Raw genomic sequence first — 26037 nt, forward strand, 5'->3', positions numbered from 1 at the left:
AAAGCTGCTGCATCATTAGGAAGGGATGGGAAGGCATCCAGAGTGCAATGGGACAAGGCTCAAAGGGGCAGACAGCTGGTTCAGTGAGCCAGAGAGTGAAGGAGGACATTAGGTTGTCCCAAGGAAGAAACCCAGGAAACTGGAAGGTACGTGCAGACTGAAGGGCTGGGTGAGACAGGACTCTTAGCCAGGGGCGGATGATTGGCAGGAACCCAGGGCTTACCAGTGATAAAGAGTTTCACAGCCTCACTGCGCTGGGGGCCACGGCCATTGTCAGCTGTGCAGTAGTAATTCCCTGAATGCTCTGCAGTCAGACAGAAATTGATGGCCACTCCTCCTGCATAGTGGGCCGACCTACTTTCCAGGATGACATCCTCGTGATAAAACTGGTACAGGATGGGGAGTGAACCTCTCTGGGCTTCACAATGAAGTGTTGCCTTGGCTCCCTCAAAATTCAGGTTCTCAGCAGAGCTGAAGGTGAAGACAGGACGAGACACGGGGACTGAGAGAGAGAAAAAAATTGGTCAAGATTTGATTCTGCCTCTTGCTATAGATTTGGTAAAAGGTAGATAAATCTTGGGAGCCCCAAATCACTAAGCCAGAGAGAAAAGTCAAGCTGGAAACTGTGTCAGGCAAATCTGCCTTTCATTTTATTCCTTAATAGGATCACCACAAAGACTTTTTAAAAAACTACATACCTCCCTCACAATTTGTCCACTAAAAAATTTCTTTGTGGACCCCAAGATCTTTACTCTAAATGGTTCTGTCTTAACTGGTCCTGTTTTACCCTAACAATGTAAATTGATAGCTGATTTTCACAGGTGCAGGACAAAGGACAGAACTCTAAGTCACCCCTGCTTACAGGAAACAAATACATACTGATCATTTCTTTGATTTTAAAATGCAGACTCACTGGGCTAGAGGAAGTCAGAAGTGACTATTCCTCTACCCTCTTCTTAAACATAAATTGTGTATTCTGCTAAAGGCTTATCAAAGACTCAAAAGAATGAACACTTTGTCTCCTATTTACCCATACCTTTAAAAATTTTTTCATCTTTCTCCAATATCTGTCATTTCCCCTTTAAATATTAAAGCCCTCAAAATCATCTTTGGAGAAGGCAGGGGGCTGAATCCGCGGCACATGTCTTTAACCGTGGCAAAATATACTTTACAAGTTGATTGAGACCTGTCTCAGATAGTTTTTGGTTCACACATTCGATGTTTGGCCAGTGCAGATGTTCAGTCTCCAGGCCACAGGCTCCACCCACCCACAGGGTGACCGAGCCACTTCCCAGGCTTCTCTCACCAGCTCTCCTGTCCTCCGTGCTGTTCTTTCCCTGTCTGTTCCTTTTCCATCAGACCTCTGTCTTTTCTCCTCTTCCAGCTCCCCTTGTTGTATGACCTGCCTATCTTTTGCAGAGGAGATGTTGCTTTCAAGGAAGAATTCCCTTGTCTTGCCACCAGCCGACCCACACCCTTACCTGCACCAGCTCCTCACTCCTTCCTGTGTCCTGAGACCACGGAACAGCCCTCCTTGCCCTGCCTGGGGGCGGGGATCTTCTTCTGTCTCTTGACCCTGTGCACACCTGCCTCTGTCCTAGATAAAACGTTCTTACCTCTACTGGCTTCTTGCAAACACCATTTGCATGTGTTTAACCCTCTCTATGAGAGAAAATAACCAGACAATAGAAAAACAACCCTATTTGCATTTGAAGTTCCTCAGTCTGTTTCTCCACTTTCCTGTTGTCATTCTTCTGGAAGAAGTGAGCTACATTTATCACCTCTACCTCCTTATCTCATATCTCATGTGCATAGTTTGTTCATTACAACTTGGTTTTTATCCCCAACAATCTACTAAAGCTGATTTTCATGTTTCTGAATATAATTATGATGATAATGATAAAAATAATAAAACAGACATCTGTTATAATGACACTATAGTGTCTGTAAGTTCTGGTGTGTGTATATCTGTTGGATGTAGTTCATAAATATTTGTACATATAGAGACACTAATTTAATCACCACAAGAATTCATTGAGGTAGGTGCTATTGTTGTCCCTGTTTCACAGATGCAGGTGCTGAGGTCCTAAGTGGCTGAGTCACACAGCTAGTAAGTGAAGAGGCAGCACTCAAACCCAGGTGTTCTGGTCCTAGTCTGTGTTCTTCTGCCAAAGAATACTCCTTGACTAAATTCACTGGATGTGACTCGGTTTTGATCTGTCATCATCTCTTAGCTTTGCCTTATCCAAACCAGCTCACTCTCTTCTGCTCAGAACACATTCTGCCCTTGGTGACAGTGGGACGCACTCTCATAGTGCCTCTTTTCTCGGCCAGAGTCCTTCCTTCTCATGTCCCATCTCCTCTACTGGGACTGGCCCGGGGGTTCTGTCCAACTGGACACTCTCTTGTTGGACCGTCTCCTTCACTCCTGGCTGCTCCGCAAACTGGCTGCTCTATGACCCGCTTCTCACTGTGCTGCTGGACTGGTTTTCCCCAACATTGAAACCATTCATGGAGCCCAGATTCCCCTGCAGAATATGGCCCAAGCCCCTGGTCTGCTTCTAAGTATGTTCTAACCATGTCTTCTTGCCCCACCTCATCCTGCGATTCTCCACTGTTCAGTCTATGCTGCCGTCATCAAGAACCGACCCCCACTCCGGTTCCTGGCTCATGTCCTCCCTCCCTCACCACGATCCTCTTCTCCTGATGTGTTTCCATTCATCCTCAGGTCTCAACTCACACATGAGCTCCTCTAAGAAATTTTTCTCACTTTCCAGTTCAGTTTGGTGTGTCTTTTCATCTGCTCCTGTAGCCACCAGGTGTTTTTATCCTCAGGTTGATGTTTTCCCTATTACTTGTCTGCATTTGATATTAGCCCCTAAGAACCATGTGGGCAGGGCCAGGTTCGTCTAGTCTTAGATGCATCCTTAGATGTTGGTACAGTCTGGTCCATGGAATATAGGCATCAGTATGTATTAGGTGAAGAAAAAAAATGAGCCATTGAATAGGACTTTGTACATCTCTGGGTGTGTTTGATCATGATGTCACTGTCTCCACTTAGGCCTCTGAATGTTAGGGGCACTGTTCTCTTTCTACATCATTTGATAACCGTCCCCACCCCCCCCACCCCGGCTTCCCTGGTCCTCTCCTTTATAATCTCATTTATTTCTGGTGGGGGGAGGGAACTGGATTCTTGCTTGTCTTCCAAGTTTGTGTTAATGTTTTACAGGAGAGGAAACTGAGGCTGCTTCCAGGCCCAGCCAAGACTGGACTCTCTGTCTTCAGTATAGGCCCAAATCATGCTGTCTCATGAAACAATGGACCTGGCATTTAGCCACCCATGGATGATTCAAAACTTAGATCCAAAGCTCAATGGAAACCTTCTTTATGTTATAACTATTTGACAGCTGCATGAATAGCCGTGAGGGCATTAAGCCAAGCAAGCAGAGGTGAAGCCCTCTCCTGGCCTGCCCCCAGCCCACTGCTGCCTGTGCTATTCTTACCTACTCCCAAATTAACTCTAAAAAAGGCTTGAGTAGCCTGTAATCCCAGCACTTTGGGAGGCCGAGGCGGGTGGATCACGAGGTCAAGAGATCGAGACCATCCTGGTCAACATGGTGAAACCCCGTCTCTACTCAAAATACAAAAAATTAGCTGGGCATGGTGGCGCGTGCCTGTAATCCCAGCTACTCGGGAGGCTGAGGCAGGAGAATTGCCTGAACCCAGGAGGCGGAGGTTGCGGTGAGCCGAGATCACGCCATTGCACTCCAGCCTGGGTAACGAGTGAAACTCCGTCTCAAAAAAAAAAGGCTTGAGTAAGAGGGACATGCTGGGGTAACTGTGATCCAGCTACTTGTCTTTGTCTTACATGTCTTTGCCTCTGGTTTATTGATTAATGTCTGATATTAACAGAACAGGAGATACTTCTGTGCTCCTGGAAATTGAGTCTGTGTCTATTGAGAATAATATAATGAGTGTAAATGGGGCCTCTGGGGAGCCACAAGACAAGTAGAGAACATGAGAAAAGGACTTGTCTTCTCAAAAATTGGGGACCAGGGGAGTGAAAGTCGCTGTACCATCAGGTAGGGGTGTGAGCAATGCAACAAGGCTCAGGAGGCAGACAGCTGGTTCAGTGAGCCAGAGAATGGAGGAGGACATTAGGTTGTCCCAAGGAAGAAGCAGAGGGAACTGGAAGGTACATGCCATCTTCTGAAGAGTTTAGTAAGAAAGAACTCTTGGCCAGGGGTGGATGATTGGCAGGAACCCAGGGCTTACCAGTGACGGAGAGTCTCACAGCCTCACTGCGCTCGGGGCCACGGCCATTGTCAGCTGTGCAGTAGTAGTTCCCCGAATGCTCTTCAGTCAGCAAGAAACTGATAGATGCTTCCTTTACAAAGTGGGCTGGCTTGTGCTTCAGTAGGACATGCTCATGATAAAACTTGTACGAAGTATCCCGAGAATATCCCTGTGTTTTACAGTGAAGTGTCACCTTGGTTCCCTCAAAATTCAGGGCCTCTTTAGGGCTGAGAGTGAGGACAGGATGAGACATGGGGACTGAGGAAGAGAAAAAATTAGTCAAGAGTTGCTTTTGCCTCTTACTGTAGATTTCAAGGTATGGTCAATGCAAATGTTCAGTCTCCAGTCTCCAGTCTCCACCCTGACCTTGCTGTCATCAGAATCACACACCCTTACTGCACCTGCTCCTTGCTCCTTCCCTCTGCCCTACGACTGTGGAAGGTTGTCCCCGGAGTGCCCAATTATTCTGAGTCCTCTTTTCCATCCCTGTTCATTTCTCCCTTGACTTGCATTGGCCTCAGGGATTTATTTGCCATTGACAGTTTTTCCTTAAAGATTAGCATAGTCCTCTAGAGCTTTTTCTTCAGCTCCTACTCTCTCCCTTGGCCCAGACTGACCTTCTTTATTTACAGGGGAGAAAACTGCATCAGAAAGAGACTAGGAGACCTGCCTGTGTAGGTTTTCAGGGCCGGCCAGGACCAGAGTTGGTGTCCTGACTCCCGGTCCGGAGATGATCACATTGTCTCCTTAGAAGTGAGCCTGGAGTTTGCCATGAGTGGAGGGGTGACACAGGGCTCCACAGAAGCTGTTTTACCCTCAGCACCGTAGTTACTACGTAGCTTTGCGGTAAGGATGGTGCTGTGTACTAGTAAGGGAGGTGATGTAATCTGGGGAGCATATTTACAACCCATAACTAGGGAATGGTACGCCTCCAGAGTAACGTATTCCAAGTAACTATGATGTTGCTGTCTGTCTTTGTATCCTACAGAAATTTTCACATTGGTTATTGCCGGTAAGCAATGTTAATTGGGACAACAGATACCTCTGTACCCCAAAGTCAGAGAGCTCTGCCACAGCCCACAGCTTATCCCTATGGGCCTAGAAGAAAAAAAAAATGATGTCACAGAAGAGAGCCCTAAGAAAGAAAAGAAAGAGTAGTGTTCAATGGCATTGAAAGAAATAACATAGACGTTTCTTTCCTTGGATTTTCCTGGGTCTAAGCTCTTTTAAGATGTCCACAAGAGTAGGGGTCTCTTTGCGTGCACAACTCCCATTCTCACAGGTAAGAGTTCTTTCTAGAGAGGCTGGTGACCCAAGCTGATGTGCAGCTCTGCCCCACTTTTCCAGCCCTATCCTCAGCAAGCCTCAGATCCCACCAACACTTACTCTGCACCTGTATCCAGGATCTCAGGCTGTCAGATATGATGCTGTGAGTCACTGTTGCTGCCTTACACGAGTAGAACCCTGAGTCTGCCCTCCACATGGCAGCAATCTGAAAGTTTGGGGATCTGCTCCAGCCTGATCCCAGGGTCTGGCCATTTCTGAAGAAGTGGTACTGGAGCTGGGCATCTGACCTCTCTAGAGAGAGCTGGGTCTCACAGGTCAGGGTCACTGGGCTCCCGCTGATGGGCTGGGTGGAGCTTGCTCTCAACACTGGGCGTGAAAACAACTCTAGAGAGAAGAACCACAATAGTCCCAGAGCAATGAATTGCTTTGGAGAAAAACACATTTCAAGCAGCAGCACATCCAGAAGTAGGGAAAGAGAGGGATGCTATCCATCTCTAGCTTCCTTTTGCCCAAAGCACTGCTGTACTTCCTCTGGTCCTTGCAGGAATGTGCCCTGTGGCACACCCTTTTTCTCCTCTTCTACCTCTGTGAACCCAGGGAGTCTCCTTTTGACCAACTCACTTCACAAAATAATGAAGGATTTACCTTGGACTTGGATTTTGACTGTGTTGGAAGAAACAGGGCAACAACTTCCCTTATGTCCAGTACAGTGATATGCACCATTGTCCTTGAGACTTGCATGATGAATATGGAAGTTGGAGCTTTTATTAAGAAGTGCTAGGGCATTACCATCCTTGTAAATAGTACTCAGTGTTACTTCTGCCTTTGCCCGGCACCTCAGAACCACGGAGTCTCCTTCAAACACAGAAAGCGGGGCCTGCAGGATCAGCGAAGCTGTGGGAAACACAACCACAGTTACTTGGTTCATCTCATTCGTTCCCTTTTTATTGTTTTTCCAAGTAGATTTTATTTTAAAAGATGGGTTGGGAAAAAGAATTCTTAAAGTAATGATCATTTCTTTATTTTTCTGATTTAAAAATGAAAGCATACACCTTGAGAAAAGTTGAAAAGCAGAAATGTAAGTAAAGTCACCTACCACCTCACCACCTGTATTTTGGCACATGTTTTTCCAGTTTTCTCTTCCACTTTCAAGTATTGAGAGTCCCTGTGTACTTTTTTATTAAATATCAAATCGTACTTTTAGATTTGATGACCGTCCTTTCACTTACTATGCTATGAACACTTTCCTACGTCATTAGTATCGTTACTGAACCTGATTTTTAATGTTCAGAGTTTTTCTTCACTGGCGGTAACATAATTTTTTTAAATGAGTATTCCTTATTTATTTATTTATTTATTTATTTATTTTGAGACGGAGTTTCGCTGTTGTTACCCAGGCTGGAGTGCAATGGCAGGATCTCGGCTCACCGCAACCTCCGCCTCCTGGGTTCAAGCAATTCTCCTGCCTCAGCCTCCCGAGTAGCTGGGACTACAGGCGCGCACCACCATGCCCAGCTAATTTTTGTATTTTTAGTAGAGATGAGATTTCACTTTGTTGACCAGGAGGGTCTCGATCTCTTGACCTCATGATCCACCTGCCTCGGCCTCCCAAAGTGCTGGGATTATAGGCGTGAGCCACCGCGCCCGGCCGAGTATTCATTTTTTTAAAACCATTTTAGGGTCTATCATTTTCAGGGATGTACGTCTATGATTGTTTCAGCAGGCAAATTCTTAAGAGAGGCTGTGTTAAGTCAAGGAGCTTAAGCATTTTATTTACTCCTTGCTAGTACAGTGCTTCCGCTACGTTCAAGGATGCTATGACTTCAATTTCAAAACAAGTGGCTTTAGGGCAAAAAAGGAAATGTCTCTTACTTCATCTTTCTTTCTCTGTATAGTTATCTACCTGTGCATGATCTACCCATAAGAGTGAACAACCCTTCTGCCACGTATTATTCCAAGTAAATAATATGACTTAAAACTATATATAGAGACCGGGTGCAGTGGCTCATACTTTTAATTCCAGCAATTTAAGAGGCCCCAGCAAGCAGATAGCTTGAGCCCAGGAGTTCAAGATTAGCCGGGGCAACATGGGTAACCCCGTCTCTACTAGAAACACAAAAATTAGCCAGGCATTATGGTGGGCTCCTGTAGTCACTCCTACTAAGGAGACTGAGGTGGGAGAATCACTTGAACCAGGGAGATGGAGGTTGCAGTGAGCCAAGATAGTGACACTGCACTCCAGCCTGGGTGACAGAGCGAGTCTGCATCTCAAAAAACAAAACAGAAAAACTATACATAGATTCAGGAACCATTCAAATGAATTACTCCTCAGACTTTCTGTTACCTGAGAAGCTTGTAAAAAATACAAATTGCTGGGCCCCACTCCCATAGATTTTGACTCCATAAACATAGGGCAGGCCCTGAGTTTCTGTATGATGAAAAAGCTGCCCAAATCAAACTTTAAGAACCACAGGTTTAGAGACATTAATCCACTCAAAAATTTTCATTTTAATGTTCAAAGTTAAGCAGCCAATCCCATTCCCTGTCTGGTTGTATTCCAAATTTTTTACTCTCTCCCTGCCTTAACACAGTGTGAAATTAAATTATCCACTCACGAAGGGTCTGAAGCCATAACAGCTAGAGGGAAACATGGGCTGAATTGATTTCTAAAGCCGTGCATCTTTCACTCTCTCTCACCTGAAGAGAAGACCAAGCGCACAGGGCTACTGAGCGAGGAGCCCCGGGCCTGGCATCTGTACTCTCCAGATTCCCGGACCTCGAGGGTGTTTGCTGGGGTTTCTCTTGTTATTTCTTTCCCAAAGTACAAACGGAACCATTTTGTTTTCTGCGGTGAGTAGAAGTGAAATTCCTTGCAAGTCAGAGTCACTCTGTCTCCTTGGAAGACTGTGGTCCATGGAGGCTGGAGGGAAATAATGGACCTGTGTGTCCTTGCTGAGGAGGAAAGAGAAAAGGAGTCTGAGGTGGAGGCGCCCGCAGGCCCAGCCTCAGGGCCTCCTGCTGCACAGCCTGGCCCTCACCTCACCCAAGGGAGAAATTGCCCAGGAGATGACAGTGAGCAAAATGATTTCGGGAGGGTGACACCAGCAGGATTCACCATCAAACGTCACAGTCAGGTAGCCTTGCATGGAAGGGGGTCCCAGAGAAAACCACCACTGCACTGCCATTTCATCATGTTCAAATACTCACCAGAACCTCCAAAGGTGGTGTTAAAATTATATTTTTGTACTTTCCCTAAGAGAATAAATCATATTATCTTAAGATTTGTTACTGAGAAAACCTTGGCAGCTCAGCTTATCTAACATCTTCATTTTGTAGATGATGATTCAAATGCCCAGAAAAAATCCCATCGTAGCTAATTGTGGCAGAGCAAGGAAGGGACAAGTCACACACTGGCATCCAGGAGTGAGCAGGACAAGGTTACAGCTGCGGCCACTGATTTGAACAAGGAGAGGGGTTGTAGAGGGTTCTTGCTCTTCATAGGTTCTCAATTATTCACTCTGAGCCAAAGGAATGGCAGTGAGAGCCAGAACTAATTGAATGTGGGATGCAGATAACTTGTCTTCTCCCCTATCTCCCCTTTCTGTGCCTTTCTTTTTTTTCAAGAACCCAATTGTTGGATTTTCTGTTCCCCATACATTTCCTGGAGCATTTTATTCCCAAGCTGCAGAGAATGCAGCATTCCTGCTGACATCAGCACAGTGGGATGTTTTCAGAGGGGTTTTTCTGGCTTGCTGATTGGATAGGATCCTATTCTGAGTCCAGCACAATTGCCATGGAGTTGAAGATGTCCTTCCTGGCTAATGGGGTCTGTTGGCAATAACAGTAAATGCAGAGCCCAGCAAAGGCCAGGAGCTGCTTGTGCATTCACCACTTCACCCAGGGAGGGTCAGAGGGTGACCAGGGCACTATCCTGGCCCTTGGGCAATGCCAAAAAACCAGGCATCACTTTGAAATCCCTGCTGACCTCAGCAAGAAAACAGGAGATATTAGAGATCTCAGGCAACCATCACAAATATTTTCTATTCATTAGGAAGAGACACTCTTATCCAGAGACACTGAAGAGCTAAAGACAGGAGAACTCACCAAGCTGTCCACTGAGAGGAGCTGCAAAAAATAAGAGCCAGAGGTGAGCACAGAGCCAAGATTCTTTTGCTTTAAGACAATTCTCTTTTTTCCACATGCATGTATTACTTCTCCCATTAAAAATGCATTTTAAAAAATCTAATAATTTTTCATCAAATGTTTATATATAAATACTAAGGCATGGTGTTTGGACTTTTAAAATAAACGTTAAAAATGGTATCTGCTGTTGAGAAGTTGACTGGTGGAAAAACAGAAACACGATGTAAAGTAATATAATTCTATCACAGGGTGTAAGTGCAATAACAGAAATACACATGTGTATCTTGGGGGCAGAAGGGCCACATAGTCCAGTGTGTAGGATATGTGTGTGTGTGTATAAAGTGTATGTTTGTGTGTATATATGTTGAAGAGGGTGGATGGATCTTGGAAGGTATCTGAAGGAGATGATACTTCAGAAAACTGCAAGTGAGAACATAAGAGCCTGCAGGTGGATGTTAGCATTTGTGTGTGGTGAGAGGCGATGGGAAGGGTAATCAGGGCAGAAAGGGCACAGAGGTGGAGAAACAACATTGGTTCTCAGGAGTTGGGAGTGTTGGGGGAAATAAGATCAGAGAGGCATACAGAGCCCCAGTAAGTGGCTCTAATTTTATTTAAAAAGCTATAAGGAGTCATGGAAAGGTTTCAAGGAGGAGATTGACAAGGTTAGAAGTTGAACTTGGATGGAACACTCCGTCACAGGACAGACCAGTGGGATACAATACGAAGGAGGGAGATTGATTACAAGGCAGGGCAAGGAAATGGTCATGCATTACTTTGAGAGGCCCAGGTGAGCAGATCACTTGTGCCTAGGAATTCAAGATTAGCCTGGGCAACATGAGGTAACCCCATCTCTACTAAAAATACAAAAATAGCCAGGCATTATGGCAGGCTCCTGTAGTCCCACCTGTTAGGGAGATTAGTAACAGAGTCTAAGCTATACTCTCTTCATGAAATCATTGACTCCAACGGCTTGTTATCATCATGCCTACTTTTTTTTTTTTTGAGACGAAGTTTCACTCTGTCGCCCAGGCAGGAGTGCAGTGGCACGATCTTGGCTCACCGCAACCTCCGCCTCCCAGGTTCAGGCAATTCTCCTGCCTCAGCCTCCTGAGTAGCTGGGATTACAGGCGTGTGCCACCACACTCAGCTAAGTTTTGTATTTTTAGTAGAGACAAGGTTTCACCATGTTGGTCAGGCTGGTCTCAAACTCCTGTCCTCGTGATCTACCTGCCTCGGCCTCCCAAAGTGCTGGGATTAAAGGCGTGAGCCACCGCGCCTGGCCCATGCCTAATTTTTGAACAATCAACTGAGGCTCAGGTCGTTTAGATCTGATGCTCTGCCCAAGAGATGGTAATGTTTAATTTTTTTTTCAGAGTATTTCTAAAAAATGATCTTCATTATCAGTTTATTTTCCTGTCTCTAGAATGCAAGCTCTGTGAGATCTAGGACTTTTCTTGTGTTCACCATATATCCTCTAGGACCTGTAACAGTGCCTGGTATATAAAAGATATTCCTTTAATATTCCCTAAATATATTTTTGTTGTGTAATGAATTAATTAAAGAACTAGGTTAGTAATACGGAGATAGAAGGATAGAGATTTGAGAGCTGGGTAATGAAGAGAGGACAGAAAACTGGCAGGTTTATAAATTGAGTAGATATTCTGCATAAGATTCATGTTTGATTTATTTATTCAACAGAGATTTTTGGAATGCCAGTCATACTCCAGGGCAAGGCAATAGAAATCCAGCAGTGAGTGAGAGACACATCATCCCTGTCCACATGAGGCTGTTGGAGACTTACCCAAACTTAAGTGTTTTACTGAGAACAACAAATGATTCACCATTCACCTGAATATTTTGATTTCCTTAGTCTTTGTATTGTTTTAAATGAAGCTAATATTTTTGTGAGTGCTTTCTATATGGTATGCGTTTACATGGGTTATTTTATATAACCTTGTCAATAACCCTATGAGGTAAGTACTAGGATTAACCCCATTTTATAGGCCAGGAATCTGGGAGCTAGCAGGTGGCAGAATGAAGTTTTGAACCTAGATCCTGTTTGACCCCAGAGCCCATGTTGTAAACTCTGCCCTCTCATTGAAAGGACCTGGCTAATGCTCATATTATATTGGTGCCACAGTGAGATGTGTTCCTACCTCAGGAATTAGAGTCTATGCACCTTACAACTTTGGGGTCCTCTTTTCTTATATCATGCCTGCTCCATTTCTGCTCCTCTAGCTCCTAACTTGCCTCTAAGTTTCATGAAGTCTTTACTAGCTATTTTGCTTGTAGTTTATTGTCTGCCTACAGCATTCATTGGTAACTTTTCCTGGACAATTATTTAACTGGGATCTTGTTGCATAGCTGTTTGAAAGCACACTGGCCTTGTGGGGAGCCCTTCTATGTCATGACCTTCCTGAGCATAGACATGGTGCCTCCTGTGGACTTACTGTTCAGCACCTGGTACAATACTGTGCATAGCTATTACTAAACACATTTGCTGAACGAATAAATAAACATATTTCATTCTAATATTTAAACTTTAGTAAAAACCAACCAGTTGGCACCTATGAACTGATAGAGACTTATCCATACCCACAGGCACCAAGAGAAAGTCATATGCTTTAGATTTGTCCTTGCTTTGCTCACCTACCCCTCTCCAACCTCCCCCTCTCCATTTCTTAATCAGCCAATCGCTGCAGTGGTTTGCAATTGTGTCCAAAAGAAACAGGTGTCTTTCGTGTTAGAAACCTTGCCCTCTCAAGGATCTGGCCTTGTCATACAAGGAGTAAATACATCTCCTCTGCAGAGAGGAGAGCAGGCTCTTCTATAAATAAGAAAATATGAAAAACAAACATGAAACATTTTCCAGCCTTTATGAAGTACTTTTTGAAGAAAAAAATTAATGAAATTTTAAGTGTCATGGTTACTATTGTTTCCTACTCTGTAAGATTGAAGATTTCTTCCAGCTGTGACCATTTTCTTCTGCCTCAGTAGAAAGCCCTGAGCTACAGAGTAAAGTTCAAAAATCTAGCCTCTTCATGTAGGAAAGAGTCTATCAGCAGGGGCTGAGCCCCAGGAAAGTACCAGACCTGCGGTGGAGAGAAGCTGTCTCGACCCCACCCAGGCAGGGCCCATGTTGAGCCCGTTTACTCACCCAGGAGCAGTAATATCACCCGCAGCAGCATGAAGACCTGGACCACCAAGGGCTGAGACCAAAAGAGAAGTTTCATCAGGAATAACCGGTTTGGACTTGATCTTACAGTCAGGACACTGCACACCAGCTCCAGGGAGCACATCTGAGAAGCTACACTTTCAAAAAGAGCAGAATGCATTAGTGAATTAGAAAAAAGGAAGTGGGAGTACTCATATTCAACTACTAATCAAAGTTTCCTGCCCGATGATCAAAGAAGGAAAAAAGAAGTTAAGGTTTTAAAAAATCACATACCCTTGACCCCACGTTTCTGCTAGTGGGAAATTACCCTGAAGGAAGTATCTGAAGAGAGTTCTATAAGAACGTTTATTGTAGCATTCGTTATTGCCTAAACACTGGGCACAAAACTTAAAAACCATGCTACGGGAACTGTTTAAGAATATTCTGCTTCATCTGTGCAATGACAGGCAATCATTAAAAAATAAGGTAAATCGGGATATACTAAGAAGGCAAGACCACCCTGTTTGATGTGAAGAGGAAAAAAGTAAGATATAGATTGGTTTTGTAGTATTATCCCATTGGGTAGATATAAAAAATAGGATACATGTGTACATCAACTCTTTTAAGTATACTTTCTTCTTTTTCTGGAAAGTACACACAAAAATATTGATTATGCTTGAAGAGCAATAGGTGGGAAAAAGACATTTAATTTTATGTATTTCTGTACTGTTTGATTTTTTTTTAAATTACTATGTGAATGTATAGCTCTTAGAATTTTCTAAAAGTCAAGTTTCCATCCTGGTATACTGGTCAACAGAGGTTTCTAAGACATTAGCTGCCACGAGGAGTGCCAGTTTCTTTCAAAAATTTCCCCCACCGTTTCTCTCTGGGCCCATACCTTGGTCTTCCTAAGGGGGCATTTAATTTTATATCTACAAATTTTACATCACTTTAGGTGTGTTATGTCACATGTGACCCACTGCATCCTGAGGCAAGAAAGCCATACAGGGGTTACAGGGGTGAATAGAGATTAATCCGACTAAGTCCAGGAGGAGAACTTCAAAGGGAACACAGTCTTTACCTACTTTTGGTGCTAAAACAAATAGTGCTGCTATGAACATTCTTGTATACATTTCTTGGGGCATATGCGCATACAATTCTATTGGGTATATAGCTGGGAGTGGAATTCCTGGCTCATAAGGAATGGATATTTTCAGTTTAGCAAGTACAACCAAATTATTTTCCAACGTGGTTGTGTCAATTCACACCACCCCCGCCAACCAACGTATGAGAGCTATCATTGTTCTGAAATTCTTGCAGATACTGATGGCATCTAGTAAAATCCGGCCATTCTGCTAGCATTATCTCAATGTGGTTTTAATTTTTATGTCTGGTGAATTTGAGACTGAGCATTTTTTCATAGTCTAGTTGGTGATGTAGATATCCTTTTTATGTGCAATCTCTGTTCAAATCTTTCCTCATTTTTCTCTTAACTTAAGTCTTTCTTTTCCTGTTTTGTAGTTATTTTAAACTGTGAATATAAACCCTTCGTTGGATATGTGTATTGCAGACGCCTTCCCTCGGTCCGTAGCTTGCTTCCTTGCTCACCGACAGTGCCTTTTGAGGAACAACTGTTCTAATTTTGACACAGTTCAGTTTATCAACTTTTTCCTTTACGGTTAGAGATTTTTGCATCCCTTTTAAGAAATTTTGTCCACTCCAAAGTCATAAAGATGTTCTCCCAGGTTATCTTCTAGAAACTTTATTTATTTTTTTTTACCATTTAGTTTATATTTATAATAACATTGCAGTTGATTTTTGTGTAGAGTATGAATGTTTCTATTCACTTTTAATGTAAATATAGGGAATTGACCCAGCCCTATTGATTGAAAGTTCATTTTTTCCCACGGTACCGTGCCATTTCACCTTTGTTATAAAACAAAAAGCCATGTAAGTCTGTTCTCGGAAACTATTTTCTTGCTCATTATTCTATTTTGGCTCTCCTCATGCCAATAGGACGCTGTTCTGATTATTGCTGTTTTATAAAACTCTTATTAACTGGTAGTGTAAGTCATAAAATGCTGTTCCTCAAAATTGTTGTGGCTATTTTTGGCTCTTTGAATTTTTCCAGACATTTGGAAATCACCTTGTCAATTCCTGCCCCCTCTCTCCCAAAAGCCTAGCAGACTTTTAATAACTGGGATTACACTGGATTTATAAATTAATTTGTATAAATTAGAAAAGGTTGAGTCTCCCAATCCATAAACATAAAATATACCATCATTTCTTTAGGTCAATTTGACATTCTTTCAGTCCTTTTCTGGAGCTTTGTCTGCAGAAAGTACAAGTACATCTTTTGTTAGGTTTATCCTGAGGTTATTGATATGTTTTTCATGAGATTGTAAGTGACATTATCAGATTTTTTTCTAAATGGATATTGGTATGTAGAAATATAATAGTTTTTTGTTTTATTGACCTTCATTTTTATTTTTTTGAGATGGAGTTTCCCTCTTATCCCCCAGGCTGGGGTGCAGTGGCATGATCTTGGCTCATTGCAACCTCCACTTCCCAGTTCAAGCGATTCTTCTGCCACAGCCTCCCGAGTAGCTGGGATTACAGGCATCTGCCACCACGCTCAGCTAATTTTTGTATATTTAGTAGAGATGGGGTTTCACCATGTTGGTCAGGCTGGTCTTGAACTCCTGACCTCAAGTGATCTGCTCACCTTGGCCTCCCAAAGTGCTAGGATTACAGGCATGAGCCACCGTTCCTGGCCTTGCTGACCTTTTAATATCTACTAAAATTGCTGAATTTACTTATTGATTCTCATAGTTTAGGTTCTTTTAGATTTCATGCATACACAATCATAATGGTAGTTGTATTCATTATTTTTAAAACTTAAATGTCCTTTTCCCTCACTTATTACACTGACGAGGAACTCAAACATGATACTCAAGAGAAATGGTAATATCACACATCCTGTCTTAGTCTCACAGAAAAAGCTCTTAATATTTCAGTATTAAATATGGTATTTTTGTAAGTTTTTTAGGTAAATACTGTTTATCAGATTAAATACCTTTCCTTATATTTCTAATTTGCTAAGATTTTTGCATTTTTTAAAAACGAATGGATGCTGTTTCAGTAACTATCTTAATTGCCTCTATTAATATGATCATATGATTATTTACTTTGATTGTCAATGTGGTAAATTACATTGATGGTTACGAATGCAAAATCAGCTGTGCATTACAACTTGGCCGTGATGTGTTACCTTTTTTATATATTCTTGAATTTGACTTATACATTTGCTGTGCTTTTTAGCATTTGTGTTCATGAGAAAGATGGACCAATTTATTTTCTTGATGAATTTTAGTAACAAAATCATATTGGTGTTGTAAGCAAGCTCCTCTTTTTCTATTCTTGTGATGTTTGTTTAAGATTGATGTTATTTCTTCTTTAAATGTTTGGAAGATTTTACTGGTAAAGATATTTAAGCTTGAAATTTTCTCTTGGGAGGGGCAACTTACATATTTGATTTTTAAAACTGATAGGAGATTATTTAGATACTTTATTTCTTCTTGTGCCAGCTTTGATATATTGTATGTTTTAAAAATTTGTTTATCAATATTTCCAAGTCTATTGACACAACATTATTTACAAGGTCCTCATTTATTTTTTAATATCTTTGAGATCCATAGTAATGATTTTTATTTTTTCACTTATTAATAACTGTCTTCTCTTTATCATTCTCTCTTTTTTTCTTCATCAGTCTCTAGAGGGAATCATCAGTTGAATAACCCCTTTCAAAGAATCTTTTGGCTTTGTTGATTTTTCTCTATTGTATGTTCATTTCTCTTTTATTAATTTCTCCTCTTTAATATTTTATTCTTCAAGTTATTTTATGAAGTGCTTACACATTTAGAATTGTTACCTCCTCCAGATAGTTTGACATATTTGCTAGTATTAAATATCTCTCTTTATCTCTGTTTCTTGTCTGAAAGCCGCCCTGGAGAGTCTGATCTACCTTTAGACTTGATTCAGTTGATTGGATGCTATACTTAAAAACCCAAATCTGATGCTGTGTTTGCTGTAATTTTATTAATGACCTTTAGCTAACCTCAGTTTCTGGTAGAGCATGGTCCATTTGGGTTTTTATTTGTTTCTTTTTTGTTTGAGACCGAGTCTCACTCTGTCACCAGGCTGAAGTACAATGGCTCAATCTTGGCTCACTGCAACCTCCGCCTCCTGGGTTCAAGGATTCTCCTGCCTCAGCTTTCTGAGTAGCTGGGACCACAGGTGCGTGCCACTACACACAGCTAATTTTTGTATTTTTAGTAAAGACAGGGTTTCACCATGTTGGCCAGGCTGGTCTTGATCTGCTGACCTCGTGATCTAACCGCCTCGGCCTCCCAAAGTGCTGGGATTACAGGCGTGAGCCCTTGAGTTGGGCTTATTCTATCATGCTTAGGAATGTTCTTTTTATCATTAAGTAATAATACAGTTATCTCTAGTAATGTTTGTTTTAAAATTTATTTTTCTTATTAGATCAAACTTGTGGCTCATGTTGTTCAAATAAACATCTTTTCTAATTTTAGTCTATCTCACCTCTTGATTTCTTTTATAGCATAGCTTTTGCATGCTTTAATTTTATCTCCTTCTTTGCAATTTTTGTAATTGTATCGTTTTCTTTCTCTTGACTATTATCCATTGGCTAGTACTATGCGGTAAAGGCATTTACTGCTCACGGAATAGCCATGTGCTCCACATTTTCCAGCTTCCATATAGTAGGGAACCATATGACTAGATGTGTCCTATAGGCTGTTAGTAGAAGTAGTATAAGCTTCTTCCAGGATAACATATCAAGAGCAGGCATGAAATGCCCATGTATCACTTCCCTTGCTATCGGCACCAAATAGCTTATGTGATTCAGGCAGTACAGGTACAAAATGGTAAAGCCTCTATGAGCCTGGGTCAGTTGCCAATTCATGTTGGACATGTAACTTGAATTAAAATAAGCTATTATGTGTTGAGTTGCTCAACTTTTAGAGTTGTTTCAAACTGTCTTCTTCTTACTAAAACATACTACCAGAAAAATTCTAAATTACCATTTTTTCAGCCTTTCTGGAAGCTATTTTGGTGCAAATCTAATCTTTGGCTTGAGATACATAATTGTTATCATATTAAGAAAAAGATCCTTCTAGTTTTAATTTTTGTGTGCCTCAGGACCATCTAAGTAGCTTGTAATTATTCATTCTTTGAAAGTGAGAAAGATTTATCTGTGAAACTATCTTGTATTGATAGGTTTCTTAAATTGGATTATTCCTTTGAAACTGTTTAAAATTTTACTATGATAATTTATCTGTTTAAATTTTCTATCTTATTCCAGGACAATTCTGTTTTCTGTTCCTTGGCATTAAAAAAAAAAGCTCTTTAATTACCAGCTCAGTTTTTTTGTTTTCTAATATATACATTTCTGCTTTACTTAGGCATGTTTTCGCTTATCTAAATTCTTAAATTAAATGTTTATGTATTTTCTGTTTTTTCTACTCAGAAATTTAAACGTTCAAGGCTATGAATTTTCTTCAGTGCTTTAATCATGTTCTATAGGTTCTGATATATTCTTTTCATTACAATATGTTGCATATAGTTTATTATTTCAGTTCTGATTTCTTCTTTAATGCAGGAATTTTTAAAATATTAAAAAAATATCTAGATGGTAGATTTTACTTTTTCTGATTTTGCTATTAATAGTGACATTTTACTGTGCATTGCATTTTAATACAACAACGTGATATATGTAGTTTCTGGAATTTACTACTTTCTGGAGTTTATTGAGATTTTCTTTGTGAGCTAATATGGTCTTTTTCCCCCTCTTTTTTAAATAAGTATTCCATGGACCTTTCAAAAGGAAAGAAGATATATTCTTTATCATCAGGATAGGGTGTTTAGCCAGTTATTGAATATTAAATAAATCTTCTATCACCTCATATAATACTTAATTTTCACTGATTTATAAATTTTTAAAGTACAGGATCTGATGTACAGAAATTGATACCCAATATTTGTTGCAGATTGTATTCTCTATAATTGTAGAGTCATTTTCTGGGTCTGATTTAATATATCATTTTAGCCAAATTAGACTTGTTTGATATTAATGTGATGATTATTGTTCTTATTTGTTTGCTTTGTCATTTTATCACCTCTTAGGCTACTTTGTTTTAGAATTATTTCTTGCATATAATATATGCTTGGGTTTTGTTTTTACATTACAAATCAATTTCTTTGATACAATGATCACATTTCCATATTCATAAGACAAAGGTGGTTGGTCTTAACTCTGTTATCTAATTCATGTTATCAAACTTATTCTTTTAAATGTTTTATTTTCTTTCATTTCTTTGTATTTTTAAAAAGGACATAGCATTGCTCATGTTTTGAAAGAATTGCAGTTTGTTCTTAGTCAAACTCGTAACTCTAGTATTCTTGTAGCTATGTTTCTTGGTTTGAAAATATCTACTTATTTCCTATTAAAGAAAGGAATTAACCTGCTATTATTTTGTTCCATGTTTTCATATGTTCTACTCCTGATTTTTATTTTAATAATATAATTTCTGTATTTTCAGGGTTTGTAACATTTACACTGTGTTCTATTCATAATACTCATAATTGCCTAATTTTAGTGTCATATTTAATTAAATACTCATCATAGGTTTTAAGTCATGTTTTGTCTTAAGGTGGCACTGTCATGGAGTTCTTGCATGTTAGAAAGTATGACTTTATTCCTCAGATATAGCTGGATTTAAAATTCTTGGGTTAATCTTTCTTCTTCTGAGGTCTTTAAACATTAGACTATTGCCTTCTAGTGTTGAATGCAGCTATGAGTTTAAAGTAAGCTTTTTCCCCTTCTCCACATAACTTGACTTTTTCCTGTCTGCCCTCCAAATTCTTCAATTTTTTTTTTTTTTTTTTTGGAGACAGAGTCCATCTCTGTCACCCAGTCTGGAGGGCAGTGGTACCATCTTAGCTCACTGCAACTTCTACTTCCCAGGTTCAAGTGATTTTCCTGCCTCAGCCTCCCAAGTAGCTGGGATTACAGGCATGTGCCACCACATCCAGCTAATTTTGTATTTTTAGTGGAGACGGGGTTTCACCATGTTGGCCAGGCTGGTCTCAAGCTCTTGACCTTAGGTGATCTGTCCACCTTTCGGCCTCCCAAAGGGAACCAAATTGTTTTTTTAAAAATCTCTGAAGTATAGTAATTTTATTCAGATATGTCATGTTGCTAATTCTGTATCAGTTTTCTGGATGCTTTCTTGTATTATCTCTTTAAATATTTTTCATTTGCATTTATTCTGAAGGGTTCTTTCAGAATACCACTTATGGGAATATTGAATATGTTTTATCTGTCACTCATATCAACTATTTTCTCTTTAATAATTTAAAACTTTGTTCTTTCCTATTTTATTTTGTTTAGTTTTATCAAATCCATCTTTCATTATATTTTCAGCAGATTTTATTCTTTTTCTGTTTTCTAATTTTATTATGGTTGATTTTTCTCTTCTGTTTTTTGAGCTTTATTAATTTACTCTCAATATTCTTCTGTTTCTGCTACATTTTTTTCAAGCCCAAAGAGTCATTATATGAAAAGGAGACTTTATTTTTTAAATTTCTCTGATGTCATGGAGAAGAGGTTATCTGATTTTTTCTGGGTGGCTGGGTAGCGTTGTGCTTCTTCTGTCTATACTCTCTGCCTGCCCATGCTTTTTCATTCTGTCTACATGCCCGAAGCCCATGCTAGTGACTATGGCTCACCTCTCAACAAGGGTCACACTTTCCCTGCTCTCTATTGACTGAAGAGGAGTGTGTGGGACAAACGGGTGTGAGCTGAGACAGCAAACAGTTCAGACTTAGGTATTTGGCTTCAGAACATTTCCTCACCATCTCTGCCATGTTTTCTTTCTTGAGAATCAAGAGGTGGGTTTCCTGGCTTAACGTGACGTCCTGTATTTCACAGGTTTTTCCATGTGGTGATTTAGCATGTACTTCTTTTCAGCGAATAACATTCACACCTGCAGAGCCAGTATTGTATACCATCTCTCTTCATGTCTGCAAAGTGCCTTATTCGGCCTGGATCTTTCTGCTTTTCTGTGGGGTTCAGTGGGACTTGAGGATGCTCCTACAGTCTCCATACTCCCACACCTTGTCTTCTGATATGGGCTTACTGGTTTGGGGTTTTAGGGCTTTGCCCCTTACTTTTGGAAAACTTGGAGCTTTTCCTGTACATATGTATTGGAGCCTGTGTTTCCCATCACCTCATTTCTTCCCTTGTTTGGATTTGAATTTCCATTTCACTGTTATTAGAAGCTGCTCTCCAGAGTTTATAAATTGAGGATGTAACTTTTCAAAAGTTTCACTGAAGATAGAGTTTCTTTTTTTTCTTTTACTTTTTTTTTTTTTTTTTTTTTTGGTCATTTGTGGTTGGTTTCAGAAAGTAAAATGTGGTAGATATGCCTTTTTCTCAACTGAAGGAGATCCTTATCCTTATTTCAATAATAGTAGCCATACATTGGATGATTACTGCAACACAGCATCTCACCAGGTACTTCATAAATATGACCTTATTTAACCTTTGAATCAATGGGAAAAACACAGGCAATATTCTTGTAGGCAGGTATTTTTATTCTTATTTTATAGATGAGAAAAACGGAAGCTCAAGGAAATTATATACTTTACTTTCAAGCACCTTATAAGCCAAAAGACACAATTAGTGGTAAGAGTGGTCTGACCATGAGCCTAAAAAATTCATTAAAGGGATTCAACAGTCACAGGCGTCTAAACAGGAATCTAGATGCAAGGGCTTCTAGTCACAGGCGTCTAAACAGGAATCTAGATGCAAGGGCTTCTAGTCACAGGCGTCTAAACAGGAATCTAGATGCAAGGGCTTCTCATCACAGGAGTTTAAACAGGAATCTAGATGCAAGGGCTTCTAGTCACAGGCGTCTAAACAGGAATCTAGATGCAAGGGCTTCTAGTCACAGGCGTCTAAACAGGAATCTAGATGCAAGGGCTTCTCATCACAGGAGTTTAAACAGGAATCTAGATGCAAGGGCTTCTAGTCACAGGCGTCTAAACAGGAATCTAGATGCAAGCTAGCTGTAGCAGCAGCAGGGGCCATGGTTTAATGGTTACCTCTCAAGAGTAGTTACTAAGGGCCTATTCTGGTGACAGGAAGTGGAAACTCAGTGATCTGAAGTTTATAAATAAACACTGTGCTATTTACAGCTCAGAAAGACCAAAACTAAAGGTTCTTGGAGGGCATATTTAAACAGGCAGTGGGGAATTAACCACAGTAATCTCATGATCACGGAGTGGGCTTGGAGTAGCTCTCCGGCTGCGTCAGTCAGTTTGGAGAGTGGGCAGAGCCTCTCAGGAGCTCCAGGAGAGACATGGAGAATTTTGTATGCTGACAAGCAAGATGCTATGGCCACAGTAATTAGGAGAAAAATGTCCTATGGTAAATGGGGAGAGAGAGCTGATACAGGGGAAGAGAAAGTGTTCGCAGTGAAAACAAATCTGGGCAAAACGAAGATTTAACTTCTTAAATGTTAATATTAGATTTTCCTGAGGGAAAGTCTTACGGGCAATGCTCTGTCACAATGGAGAGGTGAAGGAGCATAGGCCCTGTTACCAGAAAAACTCAGGGTTCTGCCACTCACCAGCTGGGTGACCCTGAGCGAATTATTAAACTTGAGCTGAAGTTTCTTCATCCTTAAAATGCAGACCTCAATGCCTTTCTCATTAGGCTGGTGTAAAAAAAAAATCACGGGACATAATTCAATATATTCAAAACCCCAGTCTGTATGACACCAAACTCTGTTGCTTTTTTAAAGTTCTATTCACTTTCTACACTTTGGCCTTTCTACCAGTTATCTTTACCTGTGGTAATGGATGCTTATTAAAAATCTCTGGGTGACTGTTTATATATTTAACAGCTCTATTGAGGTACAATATTTAATAATAGTATTCACTTGTTTTATCATCATAACCTAGTTTCAGAACATTTTCACTACCCCAGAAAGAAATCTGTCATCCACCTGCAGTCACTCTCAATTCCCATTCACAACCCCAGGCAAGTGACTGATTACCAGTTGACTTTATTTCTCTATAGAGTTGCCTCTTCTGAACACAGAAATGAATTCATATAACTTGTGCCCTTTTGCATCTGTCTTCTTTCACTGAGTATAATGTTTCTGAGGCTCATCCATGTAATAGCATACATCATTACTTTGTGAACTTGTATTTTGCAGTTTAAATCTTCTAGAGTATAATAAGGTTTATTAAGAATCTACTGGAGGCCAGGCACAGTGGCTCACGCCTGTAATCCCAGCACTTTGGGAGGTATAGGCAGGAGGATCGCTTGAGTCCAGGAATTTGAAACCAGCCTGGGCAGCATAGTTAAACCTTGTCTCCACAGAAAATACAAAAAGTAGCCAGGCATGGTGGTGCATGTCTGTAGTCCCAACTAATTGGGAGGCTGTGGCAGGAGAATCTCTTGGGCTTGGGAGGTTGAGGCTGCAGTGGGCTGAGACTGTACCACAGTACTCCAGCCTGAGCAACAGAGGGAAATCTTATCTCAGAAAAGGAAGAAAAAAAAAATATCTACTGTAATATTTTGCAGTTTTCTTAGGGTACTGCCTATACCAACCTGAGTGTGATAAATAAGGGCAACAGCTAGAGATAATGAGGAAAGATATCTCGATGTCCACCGTAAGCAGCAGCTCAGACTTCCTGGGCAAGCCGCCCATGCTTTGGGTTACTTTGCATTCTTGCTACTAATTTCGCAACTACATTCAAAAGGAATATTTGATCTGATTAAATTTGCCCCTTGACCTTTGACCCTGAATGCTGGCCACCCTCTTTTTGTGTGCTGTGGCTTTGCTTACTTGCAAAGGGTTCTAGGAACAAAAGTTCTTTAGCCTTCAAACTCTGTTAGTTCTCCAATGCATGCCCATTTCTCCACCTAAATCAACTCCTGGATATCTCCTGTTATTTTGTTGGTATTGATTTTTTTCTTCGGTATTAATTTAGCTATCTGCTTATATTTAGGAAAACAATAATTGAAACTGGGACCTATCATTAGGTTTGTTAAGCAAATCTCCTCCTGTCTTAGGATACATGTTGGGCCTGCCAAGGTGATTCTCATCTGAAGTCTCTGCATTAAGGCTCTTCTCTACTCTGTGGTCCTTCTCCCTCTTAGCCGTCTCAATTCAGTATTAGCCTTGTTTATTCAGACGCTGAGCCTTGGCAAGGGAGAAAGCTTGTCATATGTAAAGAAAATAGGTATTGGTCGGGGAGGGCATGTTAGCCCATGTCTGTAATCCTAGCACTTTGGGAGGCCGAGGTGGGCAGATTGCTTAAGCCCAGGAGTTCAAGACCAGCCTGGGCAAAATGGCAAAACCCCATCCCCACAAAAGATTTAAAAAATAAACAATTAGCCAAGTGTGGTGGTGTGTGCCTGTAGTTCCAGCTACTTGGGAGACTGAGCTGGGAGGATCACTTGAGCCTGAGAGGTGGAAGTTGCAGTGAGCCAGGATTGCACCACTGCACTCCAGCCTGGGTGACAGAATGAGACCCTGTCTCCGAAATAAATAAATAATAAATAAGAGCATAGATTTTTTAATCAGACAGACATAAAACTAAATCTTAGCTCTGTCACCATCTGGGTGACTGTGGGAAAATTTTTGCAAGATTTCGATCCCAGTTTTTTTCATCTATAAAGCAAGTATTAGTTATACTTGCCTTCTAATTGTTGTCAGGATGAAGTGGAATGTTTGTAAAGCATGTATTACAAGCACATGGCAGAAGCTGCGTAAATGGCGGTCATACACGTTATCAGCCCACCGCCCTGAACTCTGGCCTCAGCTCTCCTTTCCATTCACACAATTACTATTTTATCAAGGTGTTCTTAGTCCAGCGCTTTCAGACTTAGTAGCCCCCTAAGCCCAGCACAGTCATGGTCAGAAATTCCAATGATAGGTTGAAATAGTTACAAAGAATTTATTCAAAGAGAGTAAGATCTTGTTTGGGGCCTGTTTGATTCTAAAAGATCAGTTCTCCATTAAAGAGCCCTCCTACCAGTCTCTTGTGACTTGATGAAAATATCCGCCTATGGCTGGCTTCCTGGGATATGATCGGTGTGGTCACACAGGGCCCAGAACCCAGAAGCGCTCTGAGCTTGGTTTAATGCTTTGTCGTGGCCGTGTTGAAACTTGTAATAATTCTGTCTTTGAACTTGTGTTTGTTACGTAAAGTCTAACGGGACAAGAGTCTGTGCATGAGCTGAGGAGATACTTACAATAGGCATGTCTACATTTTCAATATCACATGATCACGGAATTCCTAGTGCACCCACTATGAGTGGGGCTTCTGTGAGACTCAGAGCAAGTACAAAGGGAGTGTATGATGTCAATGACTGACAGCTCCAAGAAGGCATCACTTTCCATTTGATGCAGGTCTTGCTTCTCATATAGGAGGAAGGCAGTGGTGTTCTGAGAAACATGAAACGTCAAGGAACTCTGTCATATTTCTCTTACATTACGTCCCTATATTAGCTAACCACTTTTGTTGAAAATAACAGAAGGAAAGGGAAAGATAGGGCAACCTGGAGTTGTTTTACCTTTCACTACTTCCATTCTCATTAATAAACCAAAGGTAGAAAGTGTTGGTAGAAGGTGTACATATCAAGAAATAAAAGCAATTACATTAAAAAAATTTTTTGTAGCATTTCCACTGTTCTGATAAGAACAAAATGCATGCATGTATGTATAAGCTATGAAATATGGATTGTCTAATTTTAATAATCCTGCATATCTAAATGCTTTTTAGCAGGGCAACTTACAAAGATAAACAATAAAATCCACACTGATGATTTATGATGTCATTTTTTTTCTTCTTTTAGAATGACATTAAATAGCAAATAAAAGCATCATGACAAGTCAAGGGAGAGACCATGGAATAAAGGAAAAAGTACCTTTAATGGCACCTTTTTCTTGCTTTTTGAACAAAAGGCCCTGCATTTTCTTTTTGCGCTGAGTCTCGCAAATCATGTAGCCAGTTTTGCATCTAACTGTTCTCTTTTCTGCAGTCCCTGGGTAACT

General features: G+C 40.7%; 1 protein-coding gene and 1 long non-coding RNA gene across 2 annotated transcripts in view; one reads left to right on the forward strand and one right to left on the reverse strand.

Annotated features, from left to right (window-relative positions):
• LOC118149137 (uncharacterized) overlaps positions 1-12890 on the forward strand; it is a 28677-nt gene extending 15787 nt beyond the window's left edge. Inside the window, exons 2-3 of the long non-coding RNA XR_008477611.2 lie at positions 9635-9730; positions 11425-12890. This is a non-coding gene — a long non-coding RNA (uncharacterized LOC118149137). The remainder of the gene's footprint in view (positions 1-9634; positions 9731-11424) is intronic.
• The window catches only part of FCRL5 (Fc receptor like 5), a 38345-nt gene extending 25308 nt beyond the window's left edge, over positions 1-13037 (reverse strand). Inside the window, exons 1-7 of the mRNA XM_054247354.2 lie at positions 12884-13037; positions 9688-9708; positions 8281-8535; positions 6229-6477; positions 5683-5967; positions 4276-4554; positions 224-502 (exon numbers count right to left, since the gene is read on the reverse strand). Of these exons, the coding sequence (XP_054103329.2) occupies positions 224-502; positions 4276-4554; positions 5683-5967; positions 6229-6477; positions 8281-8535; positions 9688-9708; positions 12884-13025 (1510 nt within the window). The 5' untranslated portion in view covers positions 13026-13037. The remainder of the gene's footprint in view (positions 1-223; positions 503-4275; positions 4555-5682; positions 5968-6228; positions 6478-8280; positions 8536-9687; positions 9709-12883) is intronic.
• Positions 13038-26037: the final 13000 nt, after the last annotated feature.

This window comes from Callithrix jacchus, chromosome 18 (genome assembly GCF_049354715.1).
Source record: "Callithrix jacchus isolate 240 chromosome 18, calJac240_pri, whole genome shotgun sequence".
In the NCBI taxonomy this organism is placed as follows: Eukaryota; Metazoa; Chordata; class Mammalia; order Primates; family Cebidae; genus Callithrix; species Callithrix jacchus.